Below are 24,331 nucleotides of genomic sequence, written 5' to 3'. Positions count from 1 at the left end.
TATTTGCTTTGGTGGGAGGGAGGGGGGGGTGTTGGTGGTTGTGAGGAAAGATTACAAAACAAGGGGGCAGTACAGCCCATTTTGGGGGATTGCCAGGAAGCATTTCTTCACACAAAGGGAAGTGAAAATCTGGAACTCTTTTCGGCCACCGACACCCCCCCCCCCCCACCCCCCAAAAGAAGTTGGGTGTCAACTGAAAGTTTCAAGACATGAACTTAACAGATTTATGTTGGGTGAGGGTGTCGAGGGATAGAATCCATTGCAGGTGTTCAAATACAGATGAGCTATGATCTAACTGAATGGTGGAACAGGCTCGAGGGGAGCCAGTGTAGGTCAGGGAGCACAGGGGTGATAGGGGAATGGGACATGGTGTGAGTTAGGACATGGGCAGCAGAGTTGTGGATGACCTCTAAGTTACAGAAGGTAGAATTTGGGAGATCAGCCAGGAGTGTGTTGGAATAGTCAAGCCTAGAGGTAACAAAAGCCTGAATGACGGTTTCAGCAGCTGATGAGCTAAGGCAGGGGCAGAGTCAAGCAATGTTACGGAGGTGGAAATAGGTGGTCTTAGTAGTGACAGATATGTGGTCGGAAGCTCATCGAGGTCTAATGCTGTTGCAAAACAGTCTGGTTCAGCCTCCAACAGTTGCCAGGGAGAGGGATGGAGTCGGTGGCTTATGAAATGGAGTTTTGGTGGGGTCCAAAGACAATGGCTTCAGTCTTCCCAATATTTGATTGGAGGAAAGTTCTGCTCATCCAGTATTGGAAGTCGGACAAACAGTCTGGTAATTTAGCAGCAATGGAGGTTGGTGAGGTCGAGCTGAGTGTCTTCAGTATACATGTGGAAACTGATGCTATGCGTTTGGATTATGTTGCTGAGGGGCAGTAGGTAGATGAGAAAGGTCCAATCGGAAATGAAGGTGGGTAATTGCGGCAAGCTGCAGGTAGTGTGTCTTGGAGTTGGTTAGTATGGAGGGGGGGTGTTAGTGGGGAGGTGATGGGTGAATGGGACCTGGTGAGAGCTAGACAGACACCTCAGTCACATACAGCATCAACACCCAATCAAAATCAGCAGCTACACGGGCTGGAGGGATTCCTACCATTCCCGAGTGCGGGACAGAGATTCCTGTTTTGATCAGATTTCTCCCCCTCTCCTTCCATGCCCTTGAAAGTTGTTGTGGTTCTGGATAGGAGAATGGTATAGGTCAGACTTTATGGCTGCGTCTGGGTGTGTATGCACCGTCATGTTGGGCGTCTGTGTGTGTCTACCTGTGGGTGGGCGTACTGCTGGAGGCTTGGTTGTGCCATAGATCGATCAGTAAAAGTTGGATCCCCTGTACTTTAGTAGTTTTTCACGCACACAGCCAGACCCCGCAGCAGCTTGTGTACTGCAATAGGGAAATGTAGATTTGTGCCCTTGAGTCCTGTAATGATAAATCGCCTCTCATTTCAACATGTACAATTGTGGCACAGGATCCTTGTTCTGCCTGCCTCTGTAATATATCATTTATATTGAACAATGTACAGACAGGCAGTTGTTAAAAGGCATGATTTCCGCAGTAACATTTCATAAGTAATTCTGGTTTTAATGAAAGTAAATACTTCCAATCAGTAATCCTATGGATGCAATCGGCTGTGTCCATAAACTATCTGAAATTGTTTATGAATTGGATTGAGGTGGTGGTGTTTGTGGTATAAATAGAAGTCATTTGATGCATTGATTTACTTCTAAACATTTCTGAAACTGATCATTTCTCTTGATTGGAGTAAAACAGTATATTTCACAAGATCCATTCAATAAATGCAATTTATTCTTCCTTGTATGTTTCCCATTGGGAAGAGTGTGGAACACTCTCCCACAAAAAATATTGGATGCTCACTTCAATGAATAATTTTAAATGAGATATTTTTTGCTAGCCAAAGGATTATGGGGCCAAGGTGGGTGAATGGAGTTAGAATGGCTACAGATCAGTCAGGATTTCATTGAATGGCCTCCTCCTGTTCCTGTTTTTTTCTTTCCCCTGGTCTGCTGGATATATTGTGATCTGGGAACAGGAGTAACCTGTAAAGCCCACGTCCCCCTTGCAGGCTCGCAGTGGGGAATTCCTGATGACTAAGGCTGAGCAGTGACTCTCTCGTATGCCAAGGAGCCTGAGCCAGCTTCCTTGGCTTTGGAAAGGTATGTCTCTTTTTGAGACTGCTGCTGACCTCGTTAATGGCAAATAAAGGGGGATGGTGCAGGGACAAAGCAGACAGGAAAGGAAAGTCCAAATTTCTGAAATGTGAACTCTACAAGGATGTAAAGGTTACAACAGGATATAGATCGACTGGAAAGTGGGCAAGGGATTGGCAAATGGAATTTAACGCAGACAAGTGTGAAGTGATGTATTTTGGGAAGTTAAACCAGGGCAGGACATATACAATGAATGGCAGGGCCCTGGGGAGTGTTATTGAGCAGAGAGACCTTGGGGTGCAAGTACATAGTTCCCTGAAAGTGGCAACACAGGTAGACAGGGTGGTGAAGAAGGCGTATGGCATGCTTGCCTTCATTGGCTGAGGCATTGAGTACAAGAGTTGGGACGTCATGTTACAGTTGTACATAACGTTGGTTAGGCCGCATTTGGAGTACTGTGTGCAGTTCTGGTCGCTGCACTACAGGAAAGATGTGATTAAGCTAGAGAGGGTGCAGAAAAGATTCACAAGGATGTCGCCTGGTTTGGAGGGCTTGAGTTATAAAGAGAAATTGGATAGGCTGGGTCTGTTTTCCCTGGAGCGAAGGAGGTTGAGAGGGGACATGATAGAGGTATATAAAATTGAGAGGCATAGATAGGGTAGATAGCCAGAGTCTGTTTCCCATGGTAGGGGTGACTAAAACTAGAGGGCATAGATTTAAGGTGAGAGGGAGGAGGTTTAAAGGGGATCAAAGGGGTAAATTTTTCACACAAAGAATAGTGGGTATCTGGAATGAGCTGCCTGAGGAGGTGGTGGAGGCAGGAACAATATCAACATTTAAGAGGCATCTGGACAGGTACTTGAATGAGCAAGGCAGAGAGGGATATGGAATTAATGCAGGCAGGTGGGATTAGTATAGATAGGCATTATGGTCGGCATGGATGCGGTGGGCCGAAGGGCCTGTTTCTATGCTGTATGATTCTATGACTAAATGCGTTGGAGGCAGTTCAGAGAAGCTTTACTAGACTAATACCTGGAATTAGCACGCTGTCTTATTGGGAAAGGTTGGACAGGCTAGGCTTGTATCTGCTGGAGTTTAGAAGAGTAAGAGGTGACTTGATTGAAGATCCTGAGGGGACTTGACAGGGTGGATGTGGAAAGGATGTTTCCCCTTGTGGGAGAATCTAAAACTTGGGGTCACTGTTTAAAAATAAGGGGTCACCCATTTAGGACAGAGATGAGGAGAGATTTTTTTCTCTGAGGGTTGTGAGTCTTTGGAATTCTCTTCCTCAAAAGGCGGTGGAAGCAGAGTCTTTGCATATTTTTAAGGCACAGATAGATATATTCTTGATAAGCAAGGGGATGAAAGGTTAGTTAATTAGGCCACACTTAGAATATTGCGTGCAGTTCTGGTCGCCACACTACCAGAAGGACGTGGAGGCTTTGGAGAGGGTACAGAAGAGGTTTACCAGGATGTTGCCTGGTCTGGAGGGCATTAGCTATGAGGAGAGGTTGGAAAAACTCGGATTGTTTTCACTGGAACGACGGAGTTGGAGGGGCGACATGATAGAGGTTTACAAAGTTATGAGTGGCATGGACAGAGTGGATAGTCAGAAGCTTTTTCCCAGGGTGGAAGAGTCAGTTACTAGGGGACATAGGTTTAAGGTGAGAGGGGCAAAGTTTAGAGGGGATGTGCGAGGCAAGTTCTTTACACAGAGGGTGGTGAGTGCCTGGAACTTGCTGCCGGGGGAGGTGGTGGAAGCAGGTACGATAACAACGTTTAATAGGCATCTTGACAAATACATGAATAGGATGGGAATAGAGGGATATGGTCCCTGGAAGTGCAGAAGGTTTTAGTTTAAGCAGGCATCAAGATCGGCGCAGGCTTGCAGGGCCGAATGGCCTGTTCCTGTGCTGTACTGTTCTTTGTTCTTTGTTATCGGGGGGTAGGTGGAAATGTGGAGTAATCAGTTCAGTCATGAACTTATTGAATGGCGGAGCAGACAGAGGGGCCGAGTGGCCTACTCCTCCTAATTCGTATGTTTGTGGTCTTCCTTAGACTCGGGGATTGGTGCCGGAGGACTGGAGAATTGCAAACTGTACACCCTTGTTCAAAAAAGGGTGTCAGGATAAGGCCAGTAACTATAAGCCAGTCAGTTTAACTTTGGTGGGAGAACATCTAGAAAAAATAATTCAGGACAAAATCAATAGTCACAGAAAAATGCAAGTTTATGAACATACCAACATATGAATTAGGAACAGGAGTAGGCCACTCAGCCCCTCGAGCCTGCTCCGCCATTCAATAAGTTCATGGCTGAACTGATTATTCCACATTTCCACCTACCCCCAATAACCTTTCACCTCCTTGCTTATCAAGAATCTATCTACCTCTGCCTTAAAAATATTCAAAGACTCTGCTTCCACTGCCTTTTAAGGAAGAGAATTTCAAAGACTCACGACCTTCAGAGAAAGAATTTCTCCTCATCTCTGTCTTAAATGGGCGACCCCTTATTTTTAAACAATGACCCCTAGTTCTAGATTCTCCCACAATGGGGAAACATCCTTTCCACATCCACCCTGTCAAGACCCCTCAAGATCTTCTATGTTTCAATCAAGTCACTTCTTACTCTTCTCAATTGTGGATACAAGCCGAGCCTGTCCAATCTTTCCTCACAAGATCGCCAGCCCATTCCAGGTATTAGTTGAGTAATCCTTCTCTGTACTGCCTCCAACACATTTACATCCATCCTTAAATAAGGAGACCAGTACTGCACACAGTACTCCAGATGTGGTCTCACCAATGCCCTGTATAGCTGAAGCATAACCTCCCTACTTTTTGTATTCAATTCCCCTTGTGATAAACAATAACATTCTATTAGCTTTCCTAATTAGGTGCTGTAGCTGCATACTAACCTTTTGTGATTCATGCACTAGGACACCCAGATCCCTCTGCATCTCGGAGCTCTGCAATCTCTGACCATTTAGATAATATGCTTGTTTGTTATTCTTCTTGCCAAAATGGACAACTTCACATTGTCCCACATTACACTCCATTTGCCAGATCTTTCCCCACTCACTCAACCTATCTATATCCCTTTGTAGCCTCCTTGTGCCCTCTTCACAACTTACTTTCCTACCTATCTTTGTATCATCAGCAAATTTAGCAACCATACCTTCGGTCCCTTCATCTAAGTCATTTATATAAACTGTAAAAGGTTGAGGCCCCAGCACAGATGCTGTGGCACACCACTCGTTACATCTTGCCAACCAGAAAATGACCCATCTATGCCTACTCTCTGTGTCCTGTTTGCTAGCCAATCCTCTACCCATGCATATATTTTACCCCCTGCACTGTGAGATTTTATTTTCTGCAATAATCTTTGATGTAGCACCTTATCAAATGCCTTCTGGAAATCTAAGTACAATACATCCACCGGTTCCCCTTTATCCACAACACATGTAACTCCCTCAAAGAACTCCAATAAACTGGTTCAACATGATTTCCCTTTCGCAAAACCATGTTGACTCTACCTGATTACCCTGAATTTTTCTAAATGCCCTGCTATAACATCTTTAATAATAGCTTCTAACATTTTCCCTAAGACAGATGTTAAGCTAACTGGCCTGTAGTTTCCTGCTTTCTGTCTCCCTCCCTTTTTGAATAAAGGAGTTACGTTCGCTATTTTCCAATCTAAAGGAACCCTCCCCGAATCTAGGGAATTTTGGAAAATTAAAACTAATTCATCAACTATCTCACTAGTTACTTCTTTTAACACCCTCGGATGAAGTCCATCAGGATCCGGGGGCTTGTCAGCCCGCAGCTCCAACAATTTGTTCAGTGCCACTTCCCTGGTGATTGTAATTTTCTTGAGTTCCTCCCTCCCTTCCATTTCCTGACTTACAGCTAATACTGGGATGTTACTTGCATCCTCAATAGTGTAGACCGATGCAAAATACCTGCTCAATTCATCTGTCATCTCCTTTTATTATCCATTATTAATTCACCATTCTTGTGAATCTTTTCTGTACTCTCTCCAATGCCCTCACATCTTTCCAAAAGTGCTGCACCCAGAACTGGACTTCTATAGGACCAATGCTCACTTTGTTAACTTTTCTTTTTTTAAATTATCTATAGAAGGTCTTACTATCTGCCTTTATATTTCTAGCTAGTTTTCTCTCGTGCTCTAATTTTACCTTCCTTATCAATCTTTTAGTCATTCTTTGCTGTTTTTTATATTCTGTCCAATCTTCTGACCTGCCTCCCATCTTTGCACAATTATAGGCTTTTTCTTTAAGTTTGATACTATCTTTGACTGTTTTAGTTAACCACAGATGACGGGTCCCACCCTTGGAATTTTTTTCTTTTACATTGAGGTATATCTATTTTGTGTATTCTGAAATATCCCCTTAAATGTCTGCCTATATTGACCTGTCCCGTAACCTGATTTTCCAGTTCACCTTAGCTAGCTCTGCTTTCATGCCCTCATAATTGCCCTTATTTAATTTTAAAATACTAGTCTTGGGAAAGTCAGCATGTTTAACGAACTTGCTGGAGTTTTTTGAGGAGGTAACAGAGAGGGTTGATGTGGGCAATGCTGTTGATGTGGTGTACATGGACTTTCAAAAGGTATTTGATACAGTGCCACACAACAGACTTGTGAGAAAACCTGTAGCTCATGGAATAAAAGGGATGATGGCAACATGGATATGGAACTGGCTGAGTGACAGGAAACAGAGAGTAGTGGTTAATGGATGTTTTTTGGGCTGGAGAAAGGCTTGTCGTGGAGTTCCCCAAGGATCAGTGTTGGGACCCTTGCTTTTTCTGTTGTGTATTAATGACCTAGACCTTAGTGTACAGAGCACAATTCCAAAGTTTGCAGATGATGCAAAACTTGGAAGTATTGCGAACTGAGAGAAGGAGAGTTTAGAACTTCAAAAGGACATAGACACGTTGGTGGAATGGGCAGACAGGTGGCAGATGAAGTTCAGTGCAGAGAAGTGATTCATTTTGGTAGGATGAACATGGAGAGACAATATAAGATAAAGGGGACAATTCTAAAGGGGGTGCAGGAGCAGAGGGACCTGGGTGTATATGTGTATAAGGCAGAGGGTGACAGGACGGGTTGAGGGAGTGGTTAATAAAGCATACAGTATCTTGGGCTTTATTAATAGGGGCATGGAGTAAAAGAGCAAGGAAGTTATGTTGAACTTGTATAAAGACACTAGTTCGGTCTCAGCTGGTGTATTGTGTCCAATTCTGGGCACCACACTTTTGGAAAGACGTGAGGACATTGCAGAGAGTACAGAAAAGATTCACAAGAATGATTCCAGGGATGAGGAATTTCAGTTATGAAGATAGATTGGAGAAGTTAGAACTGTTTTCCTTGGAGAAGAGAAGGCTGAGAGGTGATTTGATAGAGGTATTCAAAATCATGAGGGGTCTGGACAGAGTAGATAGAGAGAAACTGTTCCCACTCGTGAAAGGATAGAGAGCGAGAGGGCACAGATTTAAAGTATTTGGTGAGAGAAGCAAAAGTGACATGAGGAAAAACTTTTTCACGCAGAGAGTGGTTAAGGTCTGGAATGCGCTGCCTGAGAACGTGGTGGAGGCAGGTTCAATTGAAGCATTCAAAAGGGAATTAGACAGTTATACGAAAAGGAAGAATGTGCAGGGTTATGGGGAGAAGGCAGGGGAATGGAACTGAGGGAGTTGCTCTTTCAGAGCAATGGGCCGAATGGCCACCTTCTGCACTAACGATTCTGTGATTCTGTTTCGTTCACAGTAATTTGCCTGTATGTTGTGCATTAACCAAGGTTGCGACATTGATACTCCAGCCATAGCCTATCAAAGTTGCTTTATTTTTCTGCTTGAGGTTGAGCGTCCACTGCCCTCGGTCAAAGGGATTCTTACTCTGGATCGCTCCCCACACACCGCCCCCCCCCCCCCCCCCCCCTTACTGGGCAGTGCATGCCTTTTAAAGGAGCCATTTGTAGTTTGTACAGGGCAGTTTCATGATTGGTTGGTTGTTAGATTGCTGATTGACAGAATGCCCAAAACAGAGGGGGGAGGTCAGTCATGTGATGCAGGTCCACAAAGCATGGTGCCAGCAAACTGACACTTTAATCACAGGATTGTAACGTGGGACGTTGGGACAATGGAAGGGAATTTAATGAGTCTCTGCATCAGGTTTAGGTGGGAGAAACGTTTTGACAACCAATTGTGGATAGACAGCTGGTGAAAGATTTGTATTTATATAGCGCCTTTCATGACCTCCCAATGCACTTTGCAGCCAATGAAGTACTTTTTGAAGTGTAGTGACTGTTGTAATGTAGGAAATGCAGTGGTCAATTTGCGCACAGCAAGATCCCACAAACAGCAATGTGACAATGACAAGATAATCTGTTTTTAATGATTTAGTTAAGGGATAAAGATTGGCCAGGACACCAGGGAGAATTTACTTGCTTTTCTTTGCAGTAATGGGATCTGCTTGAGAAGACAGACGGGGCCTCAGTTTAACATCTCTTTGAAGAGACTTCTGACAGTGCAGCACTCCCTCAGTACCGCTGCTGGTAGGTCAGCGTGGATATTGTGTTGGAATCTGTGGCGTGGGACTGAACCCACAACCTTTTGACTGAGGAAGGATTGCTCTCCGCTGTGCCACAGCTGATACCTACACTACTGCAGGGGATGTGGTTTTGGGGGAATAGCTATCTCTCACTGTTCCTGGGTGGGGGAAACAAAGTTTTGAAATGGATTGGAACAAACGGATTTCCAAACCTCACGTCAGAACAGTAGCAGTACAGGAGTGCTAGATCTGTGGAACTTGCTATCTGCTGCTCCAGCACTGCATGAAGTTGTGGCATGGGCTGATCATCAACTCCAACATTTCCCTTGTCCAAGAATGTGACTCTGGAGGTGGAGGAGAGAATGCCACTTGCCTCCTTACTATTGGTGGGATCTTGCTGTGTGCAGATTGGCTGCAGTGTTTGGCGACATAATTTTTTTTATTTCAAAATATTCTTTATTCATAAAAATCAGTAAAAAAAAAAATACATTACAAAACCGTTCCAAAAAGCACCAAGTCAAACAATACAAACAGTGCAAAGGAGATCAGTTTCCTTCAATACAGGAGTGAGTTGCCTCACAACCCTTCCATTTCATTTTACATGCCATGTACGTTTTACATCAAACCCATGTTTTCTGTATACAGCCCAAGGGGTTTCCTATGGATCCAGCCCCTCAGTTCAGCTTGGTGGGGGGACCTTACACTGTGGTCTTTCCCCATTGAGTCTTTGCTGCGGCTGCCCCAAGCTTTAGTGCGTCCCTCAGCACGTAGACCTGGACCTTGGAATGTGCCAGTCTGCAACACTCGGTCATGGACAACTCTTTGCGCTGGAAGACCAGCAAGTTTCGGGCAGACAAAAGAGTGTCTTTCACCGAATTGATAGTCCTCCAGCAGCAGTTTGTCAACATAAATGACTACACTCAATGTAATTCACTGTGAAGAGCAAGGGGACATACTGAGCACATGCTGTATCTATGCAAGGTCTTTGTCCTGTGAGAGTGACCGGCCATCCCATTCCAACATATATCTCTTTGTAACAGATACAAACAACCTCATGCTAAAGAGAAAGCCAGTCATTGAAATGGAGCCTAAAATTTACGATGTGTGTTAACTGCCCTCTGACCTCCTGAGCTCAATGAGCAGCGGCCTCACTCAGTTAGAAATTAAACATCCTGAAGGTGCTCCATCGCCCAGACTTGCTGCAAGCAGTTCTTGTAGAATCAGTCTACTGGGCTGCCAATTTCCTGAGCAGTTGTTGTCTGTATTTGTTTAGCTGCGTGTCCTCGTTTCCTGCAACCAACTTTTATCTGAAATGCCAACAAGCAAAGGAAATGAAATGGTTGAAAATAGCAGCATTGCAGGAGCACCCCCAGTATGTGAGCTAAATGTGTCAGGGCCTTGTCTGTACTGCGTGCTGTTCCTTTAATTTTCAGAGCAGTAATTTTCAGATCAACAGCACTGAATGCAAACTAGCAAATGTGTCTCGCTGTACGTGAAATTAAACTGCTGCTTTGCACAAAACAGGAAAACTCTTTGCACTGTCTTCACAGCAGTTTCTTGTTCACTGATTTTGATCATTAGGGGCGTTGATATCTTCAGCGAGCTTCCTTCCTCCAACAGACTCCTGATGTCACCCAGGAGAGCTCAGTGTGAACTGCAAACTTTTGCAATTTAATATAAAAACATGACTTTATAAAGTAACCACAGGTCTGCTGCTTGATGTGAATGTGTTCGGATCAGTATCTGCACACTGGGCATTTTTTATTCTGCAGGAAGTCCGGAGTTAGGTTTGAAGGACTGCAGACCAGAGTTGGTCAATGGTGATCGATCTCTCTCTGATTACAGGTGACGGGTGGAGGTGAACCTCAAGATGACTGAGTATAAGCTGGTGGTGGTTGGAGCTGGTGGTGTTGGGAAGAGTGCGTTAACAATCCAGCTCATCCAGAACCACTTTGTCGATGAATATGATCCTACAATAGAGGTACAGTACATCTGCAAATCAAACTCTGCCTCGAACTGGCTTTTCCCTTGATCCCTCCATTCCTCCGTCTTTCGGGTGAGACGTTAAACTGAGGCCTCGTCTGGTTTCTTAGCGCACTGGATCTTTTACATTCAGCTGTTTGAAGAAGAGCAGGGGAGTTCTTTCCAGTGTCCTGGTCCATATTCCTTAACCAACATCACTTTTAAAAATTGATTATCTGGTCATTATTGGATTGTTGTTTATGGGATCTTACTGTGTGCAAATTGGCTGCCACGTTTCCCGCATTACAACAGCGACTACAAAAGTACTTTGTCTTCTATACATTGCTTTGGGATGTCCTGCGGGGTTTTGTAAATTCTTTCGAATAACTAATTTTCTAATGATGAGGTGAAAGGACTTCTATAAATGCAAATCTATCTGTCTTTTTTGATCCTATTACGTGGAGTCATAGAAACTGCAACAGAGAAACGGGCTGTTCCAGTTTATGCTGTTTTTCCCTGCACATTCCCAGTGTCTGTATCCTGGGCACACGCCCTGTTCCTATATCCCATTCATCCCCATTCCTTCACCTGCCTGTCAAACCGATTCTTCAGTGTTTACAAGGTTTCCGCTTCGGTCATGAACTGCATTCCACAGCCCCTCAACTCTGTGAAGTTTCTCCGGCCCTCTGTCCTAAACCTCTTGAATTTAACCTTGTGTTTCTGTCCCCTCATTCTAGATCTCTCAATCACTTGGAGCAGTCCTGCCCCTTTAACTTTCAAATGTGTCTGTCGAGCCATCCTGTAGTCTCCTCTGACAGCACTGATTAGAATCACAACTGAGTCTGGGGAAGAAGAATTCCAGCGTACTTCCTGTCCAGACTTTAATACAAGCTTGGCAGTGCCTGCTTTACTCTTGGTTCATAGATTTATTGTGTTCTCCTGTTAACAGTCAGAAATTGAGCAGTGATGTGATCTCCAAGATGAGGTGCATTGTCACATGTTGAACTGCTGGGTTAAATGTGAATAATTAATTGTAGAGAAGCCTCAAGTTAATAGGAATGAAATACTGCAGGTGCTGAAAACCGGAAATAAAAACAGAAAAAGCGGGACCGAGGTGAAGAGATTTTGTTTTTATTGGATAAGGGCATAGAGATATGAAAGTAAATGGAGCTGAGGTACAAATCAGCCATGATTTAATTGAATGCTGGAGGGGCTGAATGGCCTGATCCTGTGCCAGTCCATGTCTTTGGAGGAACCGGGCAGTCATTTTTTAGACTCTTTTTTTTTTTTGAGGAAGTATTCAAGGTGTGAAATACTGACTTCTGTTAGTCCGCAGAAGCTGACGGACTTGCTGAGTGTTTCCAGCGTTCCCTATTGTTTCTTTTCTGCTCTCCAGTTCATAGAGTTATGAGTTGTTTAAATACTTTTATTCCCCATGAGAGCCGTGACAGTTTTCATCACGTGTTTTACTGACCAGCTCACCCCAAGCTGAAACTTACAGGATCTCCCAAGGCCAGTAAAACCTGTTTTTTTTTGTTTTTTTAATATAAATTGGGTTTTCCAGCCTCTGGTCTTGGTGAATCGGGGAAGTTTGCCTTTGAGTTTACTCTTCGTGTGAGAGGCCAGTGTGCTGGCAGTGGGTGCTTGGTTTATCACTCGTGGGATCTTAGCGGAGTGTAAAGCAGCTTTAGAGAGATGACCCACTCACCTCGTGCACCAATACAGAAAGCACTTCACTTCAGAACATCTGAAATGCTGGACAAGAAAAGACCCACAACCCGTCTGGTTCACTTACCATCCTGATAGTCGCATGGTCCAATTATAATGGAGTTATTGACTAATCACAGTGATCAATCTCTATCAGTGAGTCTACAACAGACCCAGACAGGAGATGAGGAAAACTCCCAGTGATGGAGAGATTTGGGAAACATAGGCCCAAAGTCACATGTACCTCCCAAGGCGGTTACACTCCCCACACATCTATCAAATTACTCATAGACTGGATCCCACAATATTACTTTCTGAATGAGAAATCTCTAATTTGCACTGGAATTAATCTACAGTCTGTGATTCCAACATCTCCCTCAGGATCTTGTTCCATAGATTGACCCCCCACTCACTGAAATATTGTCCCCACAGACTAGTTTTTGAATTCACCCCCTTCAGCAAATAACACTGTTCCAAAGTTCCCCAAGACCATGTAGAGCAGGTGCTGATGGGTCTCTGTGCAGGCTCCTAGTGGTTTTCACCTTACTGGTCTCTCAATGGTGCAAATCACAGTTTCTGCAATCCATTTACACCTCTTCACAGTGCAGACTAGACTAATAATCCAGAGAGCGAGTTCAAAATCCCACCATGGGCACTTTGAGAATGTGAATTCAGTTGAACAAAATCTGGTCTCAGTAATTGTGACCATGAAACTGTCGGATTGTTGTAAAAATTCAACCGTTTCACTGATGTCCTGTAGGGAAGGAAACCTTCTGACCATGCCTGGTCTGAACAATATGTGACTGACTGCAGACCCACACCAATGTGGCTGAGTCTTAACTGAAGTGACCTGTAAACTCCTCTTGCATTAAATTTTTCATTGCCCTGCCCCCACATCCCTCCCCCAACCTATAGGAAAAGAAAACAGACTCTTTGTTATACAATTGGATGATTCTTGACTGTCAGTCAAACAGCCTTCCCCTTTCTCCCCCTGCCCCCAATCTCCAATTATTTTTGCTTCAAATAAAAATCTGCAAAGAAAATGAGGAGGAAAAGACACTGAATCTCCTGTGATTTTCCTGCCAGGGCTTTTCTCTGCAGAGTCCAAGTGATCCTGAACGATTGGCAATCCCTACATTTGGAACTGGAGTTACATGAATGAACCAGTTGGGTTTTAATGACCATTTTCATGGTGATTTTTCTGGTGAAAGCTGATCACTGGATTCCCAATTGGGAGCTGATTCTTTGAACAAAGAACAGTACAGCACAGGAACAGGCCATTCGGCCCTCCAAGCCTGTGCCGATCTTGATGCCTGCCTAAACTAAAACCTTCCGGGGACCGTATCCCTCTATTCCCATCCTATTCACGTATTTGTCAAGATGCCTCTTAAACGTCTCAATGAACCTTGCTCAGTATAGTTCAATACAGTGCCTGGAAATTCAGAGATCGCTCCACTCCTATTTAGTGTGTTAGTTAATTCTAACTGTGAGGCTGCTGGTTGCACCGAACTCTGTTTGTTTGCTGCTGTTTATTTATAGCTGGGCTGTCAACACCAGGAGTGTACACTCCAGGTTTGGCAATGTGAAATAGGACTAATGGGAATTATTAAACCAGATTTGTGCGCCCACAGAGTAGAGATTATTACAGAACTTGAGACTGTAGCTGATTGCAGCACTGACCATGTGAGAGATTTCCTGTGTATTATCAATGCCCGAGCACCTCATTCTGGTCACTACCCCCTCGCCACCGTGTCTGAGAATCCCTTCAGAGTGATGGTGTACTCACAGCAACAACACCAATTTACATTTACATAGCACCTTTTAACATAGTAAATCTCATCCTAAGGCGCTTCACAGGATCCTTATCAAATGCATTTTGACACCGAGCCACATTCTTTAAAAAAGGAAAAGATGTGCATTTATATAGTGCTTTTCACAACCACCAGACGCCACAAAGCACTTCAAAGCCAACAAAATACTGCAGTGAGAACAGAAAGTGCCGGAAGCTGCCAGACCTGCTGAGTATTTCCGGCACTTTCTGTTCTCATTTCAGAGTTCCAGCATCCAGAGTATTTTCCTCTTAAAATACTATAGTCACTGTTGGAGCAACACGGCAGCCAATTTGCACACAGCAAGCTCCCATAAACAATGTAATAATGAACTGATAATCTGTTTACGCTATTGGTCGAGTGATAAATATTGGACAGGACACTAGGGAGAACACACCTGCTGTTCAAAATAATGGCTATGGGATCTTTTAATGCTCAGCTCAGAAGGCAGGGAGCAGGACCTCTGTTTAACGTCTCTTCTGAAAAACACCACCTCCCACCCTCCGGCGCTCCCTCGGGACTGGCCCTCCGACGCTGTGACGCTCCCTCGGGACTGGCCCTCTGGCGCTCCCTCAGGACAGCACTGGAGTAAGGGAAGAGGGTTGAAGGCCGAGAAGAACGGGGAGGATAAATGAGATGATAACTATTTGCTCATGTTGTTTATTTACCACATGAACTGTTTGGGCCAAATGACCTGTTTGTATTTCCTCATCTGTGTGTATATTAGAGTATATGATGCACACAACAATTTGGTGTCTCACCCTGATGTGGAACATGCTGTGTATTTCCTGAGTTGTTACTGTTCCCTGTCAGGTGACCTCATGGGTCAGAGCTTTTCACAGAGCCAAATGAGAAAGGAAAATCCGAGTGTACTTGACCACCTGTCGCCGCCCTCACCCCCCCCCCCGCCCCAGTTTCTTTTACTGTGGATTCACTTGCTCGTTACTGAGCTGTCCTGGGATGTGTCGCTGATGTAATAAGTCTCAGGATTGTGACCACTCAAAGCTTTTGGGAGGAATCCAACCGAAAGCAGTTGCTGGAGTCAGTGGCCTGTCTGATTCCCACCGCCCCACCCCAACTCAGATGTCTGGTCACCCACTGGGCAGGTTCGGAAGGTGCACCTCTTGCTGCTGCTCTTGTCTACTCGCTGCTGAGTGTTGGGTTGGGGGTATGGGGGGAGGGAGGGAATGTTCTGGGGAATGGAAACTCAGCACCAATATTGCATGGGGGTGGAGTGTGGACATCTGTAACTATAGTGACATAACTGATTTTATTGACAGTGTTAGTGATGGAAGGGGTGACTTGACTCCTTGAATAAAGGAACATTGAGTGAGATTGAGATTAGCAATCTCTCCCCAAGGGACCACTTTGCATTTTATCTTCATCCTGACCACTCGATTGTTTTCTATGTTCAATTTGAACCTGGTCCAATGTGGGCCAGCCTTTAATTGGTTACTGAGCTTCCACACTCGCTGTTTTCCACTCTGGTACCACAGCTATTTCAGAATTGACACAATCTTTGTTCGATCTCTGGAGAATATCTAGAAGCTGAATATTAAAGAACAAACTCTCATTTCTGTAGCATCCTTCATACCCTCTTGTTCCAAAGTACTTTACAGCAATTAGTTTTTAAAATGTAGTCACTGTAATGTAGGAAATACAACAGCTGGTTTTCACACAGCATGATCCCACAAATAGCAATGTGATAATGACCAGATAACCAGTTTTAGTGATGTTGGTTGTGGGCCAAATATTAGCCCCAGAACACCGGGGCGAACTCCCCAGCTCTTTAAAATAGTGGCTATGGGATCTCTGATACCCACCTGAGAGTGAAGATGGGGACATCTTATCCAAAAGATGGCACCTCTGACAGTGGTCCCACTCTGTGCCGCCCCAGGGGTGTCAGCCTGGATTATGTGCTCAAGTTGAGCGGATCTTGAACACAACCTCCTGACTCAGACCAAGGTGAGAGTGCCCTCACTGGGCCATGGCTGAAAGTCTCCTCTGGGGAGATAGTTTTAAAACACTGCGGGTTTTGCATGTGGTTCCATATTGTTGGCTGTTCCTCGAGCAGTCTTTGGATGAGAGCCAGTCTAGGGTGTGACTGGAGAAGGTGAGTTACCAAAGCTCAGCCTAATGTCAAACTTCAATACTTGTGCCCAGGAGTCAAGCAATCTCAACAAGTAACCATGTCTGCAGATGAAACCAAGGGTGTGGTGCGAAGATTTCAGCACATCGCCTTGGGCTGTTGGAAATCAGTGTGCAGTCAAACTACAGTTAAAGGGATATTGACATTGCCAAATTGGGAGCTACAATGTTCAGGTTGGAGACCGATTCAGTGAGGCTAGTTCAGGCCAGGAATATGTAACTGAAAGCCCCACAGACTGACAAGATTCCATTTGATCCACCTACTTGGGCTACACCCTCCCCTCGGAGAGGGGGATATCAGGAGAACACAGTAAATGGTTGATTCCCAAGGAGGAGTTTCAGGGCTGGAGACAGGAATTCAACCCCCAGAATCTTGTCGGGAAACGAATTTTCAATAAAATGGAACAAATATCACCAGGATTGAGTTGTTTGTGTGTATTTGTGCTCTTTTTTTTTTTAATTTTCCTCTCCCTGTTTCCCCCACCACCTTTTCCATCCATCATTGTCTCTTGTCGTGTTGTAGTGGAATTAGTCCCAGTCACAACCTGCCGCGTCAGATCTTCCTGTACCTGTCATCTGAGTGAGGCTCAGTCCAGACGTGGTCTTTTGAAGGAAGCCCAGACAAGTTCCTGCAATACTTATGTATATTACTCAAGTTCGCCAGTCTGAACTACATCAGGGAGAGCACTGGTGATGAACTCCTCTGATTGGCCTTGGACATAACATCAAACTCCGTTTCTCATTTTTAAAAAAAATCTCAACCATTGCCACTGATCTTGTTAGCCCTTTCATCATCCCATTTACCTTTTTGTTTTTTTGCAAGTCATATTTCAGAAAACAAATCTTTTTAAAATGATGCCACTTGGCTCCAAAGAAAGCTTGTGTGATAAAAGTAGAGTAGCACGTGCAGGAACTAACCTACTGGTTACCAAGGGAACATCTCCTCAAAGCTATATTTATATATAAAACTCAAACTGCTAGTGACAGATTTTTTTTTTCCCTGATGGCAAACTCTTTCCTTTTTGCTTCATTTGTTTTGATAAAAATGCAGGAAAGTAAATGAAGCAATGTTTATTCAATTTAACTGAAATGTTCTCCTGGTTTTTATTATGATGGTTTCTGAACTGTTCCAAGTGGATGCCCATGTCACCAGGCCTGACATGTTTATATTTGTCTCTCTCTGTTTCCTTTCTAATTACAGGATTCCTATAGAAAGCAGGTGGTTATTGACGGGGAAACATGTTTGTTGGATATTCTGGATACAGCGGGTCAAGAGGAGTACAGTGCCATGAGAGATCAGTACATGAGGACAGGAGAAGGCTTCCTGTGTGTCTTTGCAATCAACAATAACAAATCATTTGAAGACATTCACCAGTACAGGTAAGTGTTTATGTAGCATTAACCATCTCCTCAACCTCAGATAGACGGATACAGAGGGGAGGAGTAGGGCCTTTAAAGACAGAATGGTCACTTTACTAATGTTGATAGGCTGAGATAGAGGGGTGGGAGGAGGCTGATATGGAGCATAAATACCAGCATGGATTGATTGGGCCGAATGGCCTGTTTCTATGCTGTACCTTCAATGTCAGATCAGAACAAACTGAGGAACATTGTCCATTCATTCTCTAACCCGGCCAATTGTGCGCTCTTATCAATTTTAATAAAATTAGGCAAAATCGAACACTCCTGTGATGGAAGTTTTTGGATCAATTTATTTTAATTTGTTATACATACAGTGAGAGTAGTTTTCGGAAGTGGATATTAGAGGTTGGGATATTAAAACCCTATTTTTAAAGTCATACGTTCTGTCCTTGTTTAGATTTAAATCGATCTCATCTTTGCTATTTAACAACAGATAATTGGCTGTGTTTGCTGACAATGCAACCACCAGGTTGCGCAGTACTGGCACATCCGCAAGTGCAGCCTCATCCACTGAAACGTCACTGTCTGAGAGACTCGGGTAGCTGCCAGTAATAAAGATGGCGCTGCTCAATTTAACACAAACAAATGAAACTCAAATTCCCAGTGGCTGAAAACGCCCCCAGCACCCCACCACCAGCACCCCATCCCCAACAGCACCCTGCTCCTGCGCTTCTCTTCACTGCTGCCTCCCGTGCGGTCTGCTCATGCCCCGCCTCGCCACTTCTCACCTTGCCGCTTCCTCCGCTCTCTGTTCTGTTCCCCACTCCCGCCCGCTTGCAGTCCCCCTCGCCTTCCCTGCCTATCTGGTCACTCTCTCTTGCCTTCCCTCCCACCCCCCCCCCCACTTCCTCTGCGGGGAACAGAGACGGTGATCGCAGGAGGGAGCGGGGAGCAGAGGGAGGAGTGAGTGGGCCACATGACGGGGGGGGGTGTGGTGAAGATGGGGGCGAAGTGGCGAGGCGGGGAGAAGTGGGCCACATGTTGGGGTGGGGGGGGGGGGAGAAGTGGGCCACACGAGGGGGGAGAAGTGGACCACACGTCGGGGTGGGGGGGAGAAGCGTAGAGGTGGGGAGCGAGTGGCGAGCAGATGCTGCAGTACGCAATGACGTTTTTGCGCACATGCGTGAATTAGTCCTGGAAAGCAGGGTGCTGACATAGGCTGCGCATGCTCAGCACCATACTGACAGCAAGGGTCCACTCTGCACGTGTGTGAAGCTGGGAACGCTCTGATGATTGCTCTGGGCTGCGTTGTTAGGAGTCACTTTGATAATTTGCTGCTCTTTGGGAAGCAGGAATAAAGGTAGTTGGAGGACAGGAGTTTCTCTACAGCACAGACTGAGGTGCTACGGCACCATCACTGGCAGGAGGCTATAATTACAGCGTGACCAGTTTACATAGGGAATTCTCATTCATAATTGTGGAACTTTATAACTGAAATTTACAATGTGAAAAGTTGGTGTGAAATTGTTGAAAATATGACAACAGGAGTAATCGTGTGAGCGGTAAGTGGGGGTGGGGGGAAGGGGGAATGAGTGAAGCAGGAGTGCGGGATGAGACTAACCCCAGTGATCCTGTAAGGAGCAAGCTCTGTCAATGGCCTGTCCAGGTGACTGGTTTCAGAGGGGACTGGGTGCTAGGAGCCCACAGACCCAACAGTGATGCTTGGCGTAGGAGCACCCAAGGGAGAGGGGGACCCGCTCGCAAGCAAACGCTAAACCAGGAGTTTTTTCTTTTAAGCAGAAATTCTTTGTCTAGTGGCAGGAGGGTTAGTAATCAGAGAATACAGAATTAAGGTAAATGGCAAAATAACCATAGAGAAAATTATTAGAATTTTTTTTTACGCAGTGAGTTGTTGTGATCTGGAATGCGCTGCCTGAAAGGGCGGTGGAAGCAGATTCAATAGTAACTTTCAAAAGGGAATTGGATAAATACTTGAAAGGAACAATTTGCAGGGCTCTGGGGAAAGAGCGGGGGAGTGGGACTAACTGGATAGCTCTTTCCAAGAGCCAGCAGAAACACGATGGGCTGAATGGCCTCCTGTGCTGTCTCATTTTTATGATTCCAAATCTCTGCCACTATATCCTTATCAAATATCACGTCTTTTGATCTAAATAATTTTTTGACAAGTGCTCCCACCTATCAGAGGCTCTGTGTATCTTTCCAGAGAACAGATAAAAAGGGTGAAAGACTCGGATGACGTTCCGATGGTGTTGGTGGGAAATAAATGCGATCTTCCATCCCGAACCGTGGAGACTCGACAGGCCCAAGAGCTAGCCCGAAGTTACGGAATTCCTTATATCGAAACCTCTGCCAAAACCAGACAGGTAGGAAGCCGACTAGAATTTAAATTCAGCATTGCTGAAAATAGAGACATTATGGCAAAGTTTTTCGACTTGCACTCATCAGGACAATCCTCAAGAATACCAATGTAAGGGAAAACAACAAATTTTATACTGTATGAGAAGAGAGTGCCGATTGGTTGGAAAGTGGACTCTGGTAGAGGTGTTGCCATGGGTAATGCACCAGCTTATGGTGACTGATAACTGGCAAACTTTGTTTGAAATTTAAACCAGGCCGCTTGACTCTGGTCAAGGAAGTGCACTGAGGAATGAACCAGCGAATGTCTGTCATTTTATTTTGTTTTGCTGAAACAGGTGCAACAGTTGTACATGTTCTTTCTGTCTGTAAAGAACAGGGCCCTGTGTATTAATATATGTAGTTTCCAGTACACGCAAATGTGCCACACTGCGAGCTCAACTGACGATCTTAAATTGGTTGTCAGCATAATTCTTAGCACACTGAGGATTATTTAGCAAATGTTGTCCAATCGTGGAATCACATCTAATGTTGGACACTGTGTTTTGAGCAAAGATGATTGATGAAGGAAGGGCAGTGGATGTTATCTATATGGACTTCAGTAAAGCCTTTGACAAGGTCCCTCATGGCAGACTGGTACAAAAGGTGAAGTCACACGGGATCAGAGGTGAGCTGGCAAGATGGATACAGAACTGGCTCGGTCATAGAAGACAGAGGGTAGCAGTGGATGGGTGTTTTTCTGAATGGAGGGCTGTGACTAGTGGTGTTCTGCAGGGATCAGTGCTGGGACCTTTGCTCTTTGTAGTATATATAAATGATTTGGAGGAAAATGTAGCTGGTCTGATTAGTAAGTTTGCGGACGACACAAAGGTTGGTGGAGTTGAGGATTGTCAGAGGATACAGCAGGATATAGATCGGTTGGAGACTTGGGCGGAGAAATGGCAGATGGAGTTTAATCCGGACAAATGTGAGGTAATGCATTTTGGAAAGTCTAATGCAGGTGGGAAGTATACAGAAAATGGCAGAACCCTTCGGAGTATTGACAGGCAGAGAGATCTGGGCGTACAGGTCCACAGGTCACTGAAAGTGTCAACGCAGGTGGATAAGGTAGTCAAGAAGGCATACAGCATGCTTGCCTTCATCGGTCGGGGCATAGAGTATAAAAATTGGCAAGTCATGCTGCAGCTGTACAGAACTTTAGTTAGGCCACACTTAGAATATTGCGTGCAATTCTGGTCGCCACACTACCAGAAGGACGTGGAGGCTTTGGAGAGGGTACAGAAGAGGTTACCAGGATGTTGCCTGGTCTGGAGGGCATTAGCTATGAGGAGAGGTTGGATAAACTCGTATTGTTTTCACTGGAACGACGGAGGTGGAGGGGCGACATGATAGAGGTTTACAAAGTTATGAGCGGCATGGACAGAGTGGATAGTCAGAAGCTTTTTCCCAGGGTGGAAGAGTCAGTTACTAGGGGACATAGGTTTAAGGTGAGAGGGGCAAAGTTTAGAGGGGATGTGCGAGGCAAGTCCTTTACACAGAGGGTGGTGAGTGCCTGGAACTTGCTGCCGGTGGAGGTGGTGGAAGCAGATACGATAGCGACGTTTAAGAGGCATCTTGACAAATACATGAATAGGAAGGGAATAGAGGGATACGGACCCCGGAAGTGCAGAAGGTTTTAGTTTAGGCAGGCATCAAGATCGGCGCAGGCTTGGAGGGCCGAATGGCCTGTTCCTGTGCTGTACTGTTCTTTGTTCTTTTGCAAGCATGGGCTGGTTGGGTACAGCCCGTACCTTGACCATTGCGAACAGCAGAAGGGACATGTTGTTTGATATGATCCGCCAATCTGTTGAACGTACAGCCTATATGCCTAGCATCACATTGGCATTGAAATTCATATATCACGTTACTCATTTTTGTGATAGGCAGAACATTTTTGTGGTTTGACAGCAGCATCCTCTTAGTGGCGAACACCACACGTGTTGCTACTGCATATTAGCAGTGTGAAACGGCTAGCTTCACCTGTTGCTCAATTTTTTGGGATACATTACCCTTCCAAGGTCATCTGAGGTGGACTGGGCACTTTTCAGGGCCGAAAGTGACGGCCTTAGGACATTCATAAGTTTGTGTGATGTACAGTGAGAAATGATCTGATCAGGGTCGCCATTGTCACACAGGATGCCTTTGATTCTCCCTATTTCTGCATCAGGCCTGCATGGTGAGCAAATGGCTCGGGCCCTATTTACGAGGTTGCCGTGTTCTTTGCAGACAGGAAGAACATGTACACACATTGCGTCTGTTTCAGCTAAACAAAATAAGTGACAGCCATTTGCTGGTTCATTCCTCAGGGCAATTCCTTGAACAGAGTCAAGCGGCCTGGTTTAAATTTCAAACAAAGCTTGGCAGTTAACTGTCAGTCTCCATAAACTTGTTCACCAATCAGCACTGTCTTCTCATACAGTATAAATTTGTTGTTTCCCTTACATTGGTTTTCTTGCGGATTGTCCTGATGAGTGCAAGACGAAAAGCTTCGACCTGCCTCAATTTTCAGCAGTTCTCAAGTTCTGTACGACCAAACGACTATTTTAAATTCAGTTAATTCATAAATCTAGAATAAAATGCTAGTCTTGTTAACAATCACGAAACGACCGGATCATTGTAAAAATCTAACTGGTTCACTAATGTCCTTTAGGGAAGGAAATCTGCTGTCCTTACCCGATCTGGCCTTCATATGACTCCCGACCCACAGAAATGTGGTTAACTCTTAACTGCCCTCTGAAATGGTCCAGCAGGCCACTCGGTTGTAGATAGCTCACCATCACCTGTTCAAGGGTACTTAGGAATGGCCAATAAATGCTGGCCTTGCCAGTGACGCTCACGTATCCCAAGAACAAATTAAAAAAAAAAAAGAAGTGTCTCCTGACAATGCAGAGTATGTGCAGAGCGATGGCTGACATCATCAATGTGTCTGAACATTTGCCAGTATGAATTTGTGCGTGCACGCAGCGACGTCATCACATCATGTTGTCACACGCAATGACGTCTGAGTGTTGTCTTGGCCCACAATGGCTGCGTCCAACCACCCCCCAACAGTACCTCGCTCCTTCCCATGGCTGTTTCTCTTCCACGCTTCTGACTGCTTGCCACCCGCTCCCCGCTCACTCCCCCTCCCCGCTGCTTCTCTGGGTGGCCAGGCCAAGAGTGAGCAGTGGGATGGAGCAGCAAGCACAGGAGGGAGCGTGGAAGAGAAGCGGCGATTGAGGTTGCGGAAGGGTGCAGGGTGCTAGGGAATTTTAGCAGCAATCACAGCCATTGAGGAGTGAGGGGGGTTTGAGTTCAATTTTTTTTTGTCAAATTGAGCAGCTCCATCTTTATTACTGGCAGCTGCCTGAGAGTCACAGACAGTGACGTTTCAGTGGATGAGGCTGCATTTGCAGATGTGCCAGTACTGCGCCACCTAGTGGCTTTGTTGTCAGTAAACTCGGCCCTAAACAAAATCCAGCATTTATTGCTTCGTTCAGTCCTTGCTGTGGGGAAGAGGGATTTGGGTTATGTTGTCACTGGGTTCCTCCTGTCTCCTTCTAGTCAATGGGCTCTAAACTTCAGCTCATCCAAAAATCTGCTGCCCATGTCCTAACTCACACCAAGTTCTGTTCACCCATCACTCCTTTGCTCGCTGACCTACCTTGGTTTCTGGTCCAGCAATGCCTCAATTTCAAAATTCTCATCCTTGTTTTCAGATCCCTCTATGGCCTCTCCCCTCCCTATCTCTCTAATCTCCTCCAGCCCCATAACCCTCAGATCTCTGCCCTCCTCTAATTCTGGCCCCTTGAGCATCCCTGATTTTGATCACTGTAACATTAGCAGCCATGCCTTCAGCTGACTTGGAATTCCCTCTCTCCTCCTTTTAAGACATTCCTTGAAACTTCCCTCTTTGACCAAGCTTTTGATCATCTTTCCTAATATCTCCTTATGCGGCTCGGTGTCAAATTTCTTTTTTATTTGTGCATGGGATGTGGGCGTCGCTGGCCAGGCCAGCATTTGTTGCCCATCCCTAATTTACCTTGAACTGAGTGCCTTGCCAGGCCATTTCAGAGGACATTTAAGAGTCAATCACATTGCTGTGGGTTTGGAGTCACATGTAGGCCAGACTAGGTAAGGATGTCCCTAAAAGGACATTAGTGAACCAGATGGGTTTTTACAACAATTGACCAA

General features: G+C 45.1%; 1 protein-coding gene across 2 annotated transcripts in view; it reads left to right on the top strand.

Moving 5' to 3' along the window:
- LOC137377211 (GTPase HRas) overlaps window positions 1-24,331 on the top strand; it is a 62,197-nt gene that overhangs the window by 22,295 nt on the left and 15,571 nt on the right. For both annotated transcript variants that reach the window (XM_068046722.1, XM_068046721.1), the window contains exons 2-4: window positions 10,581-10,716; window positions 17,583-17,761; window positions 19,968-20,127. In XM_068046722.1, the coding sequence (XP_067902823.1) occupies window positions 10,606-10,716; window positions 17,583-17,761; window positions 19,968-20,127 (450 nt within the window). In that variant the 5' untranslated portion in view covers window positions 10,581-10,605. The remainder of the gene's footprint in view (window positions 1-10,580; window positions 10,717-17,582; window positions 17,762-19,967; window positions 20,128-24,331) is intronic.

This window comes from Heterodontus francisci, chromosome 14 (genome assembly GCF_036365525.1).
Source record: "Heterodontus francisci isolate sHetFra1 chromosome 14, sHetFra1.hap1, whole genome shotgun sequence".
NCBI classification, from domain to species: domain Eukaryota; kingdom Metazoa; phylum Chordata; class Chondrichthyes; order Heterodontiformes; family Heterodontidae; genus Heterodontus; species Heterodontus francisci.
Note: the sequence above shows the minus strand (reverse complement) of the source record. Positions and strands in the feature narration are given on the sequence as shown.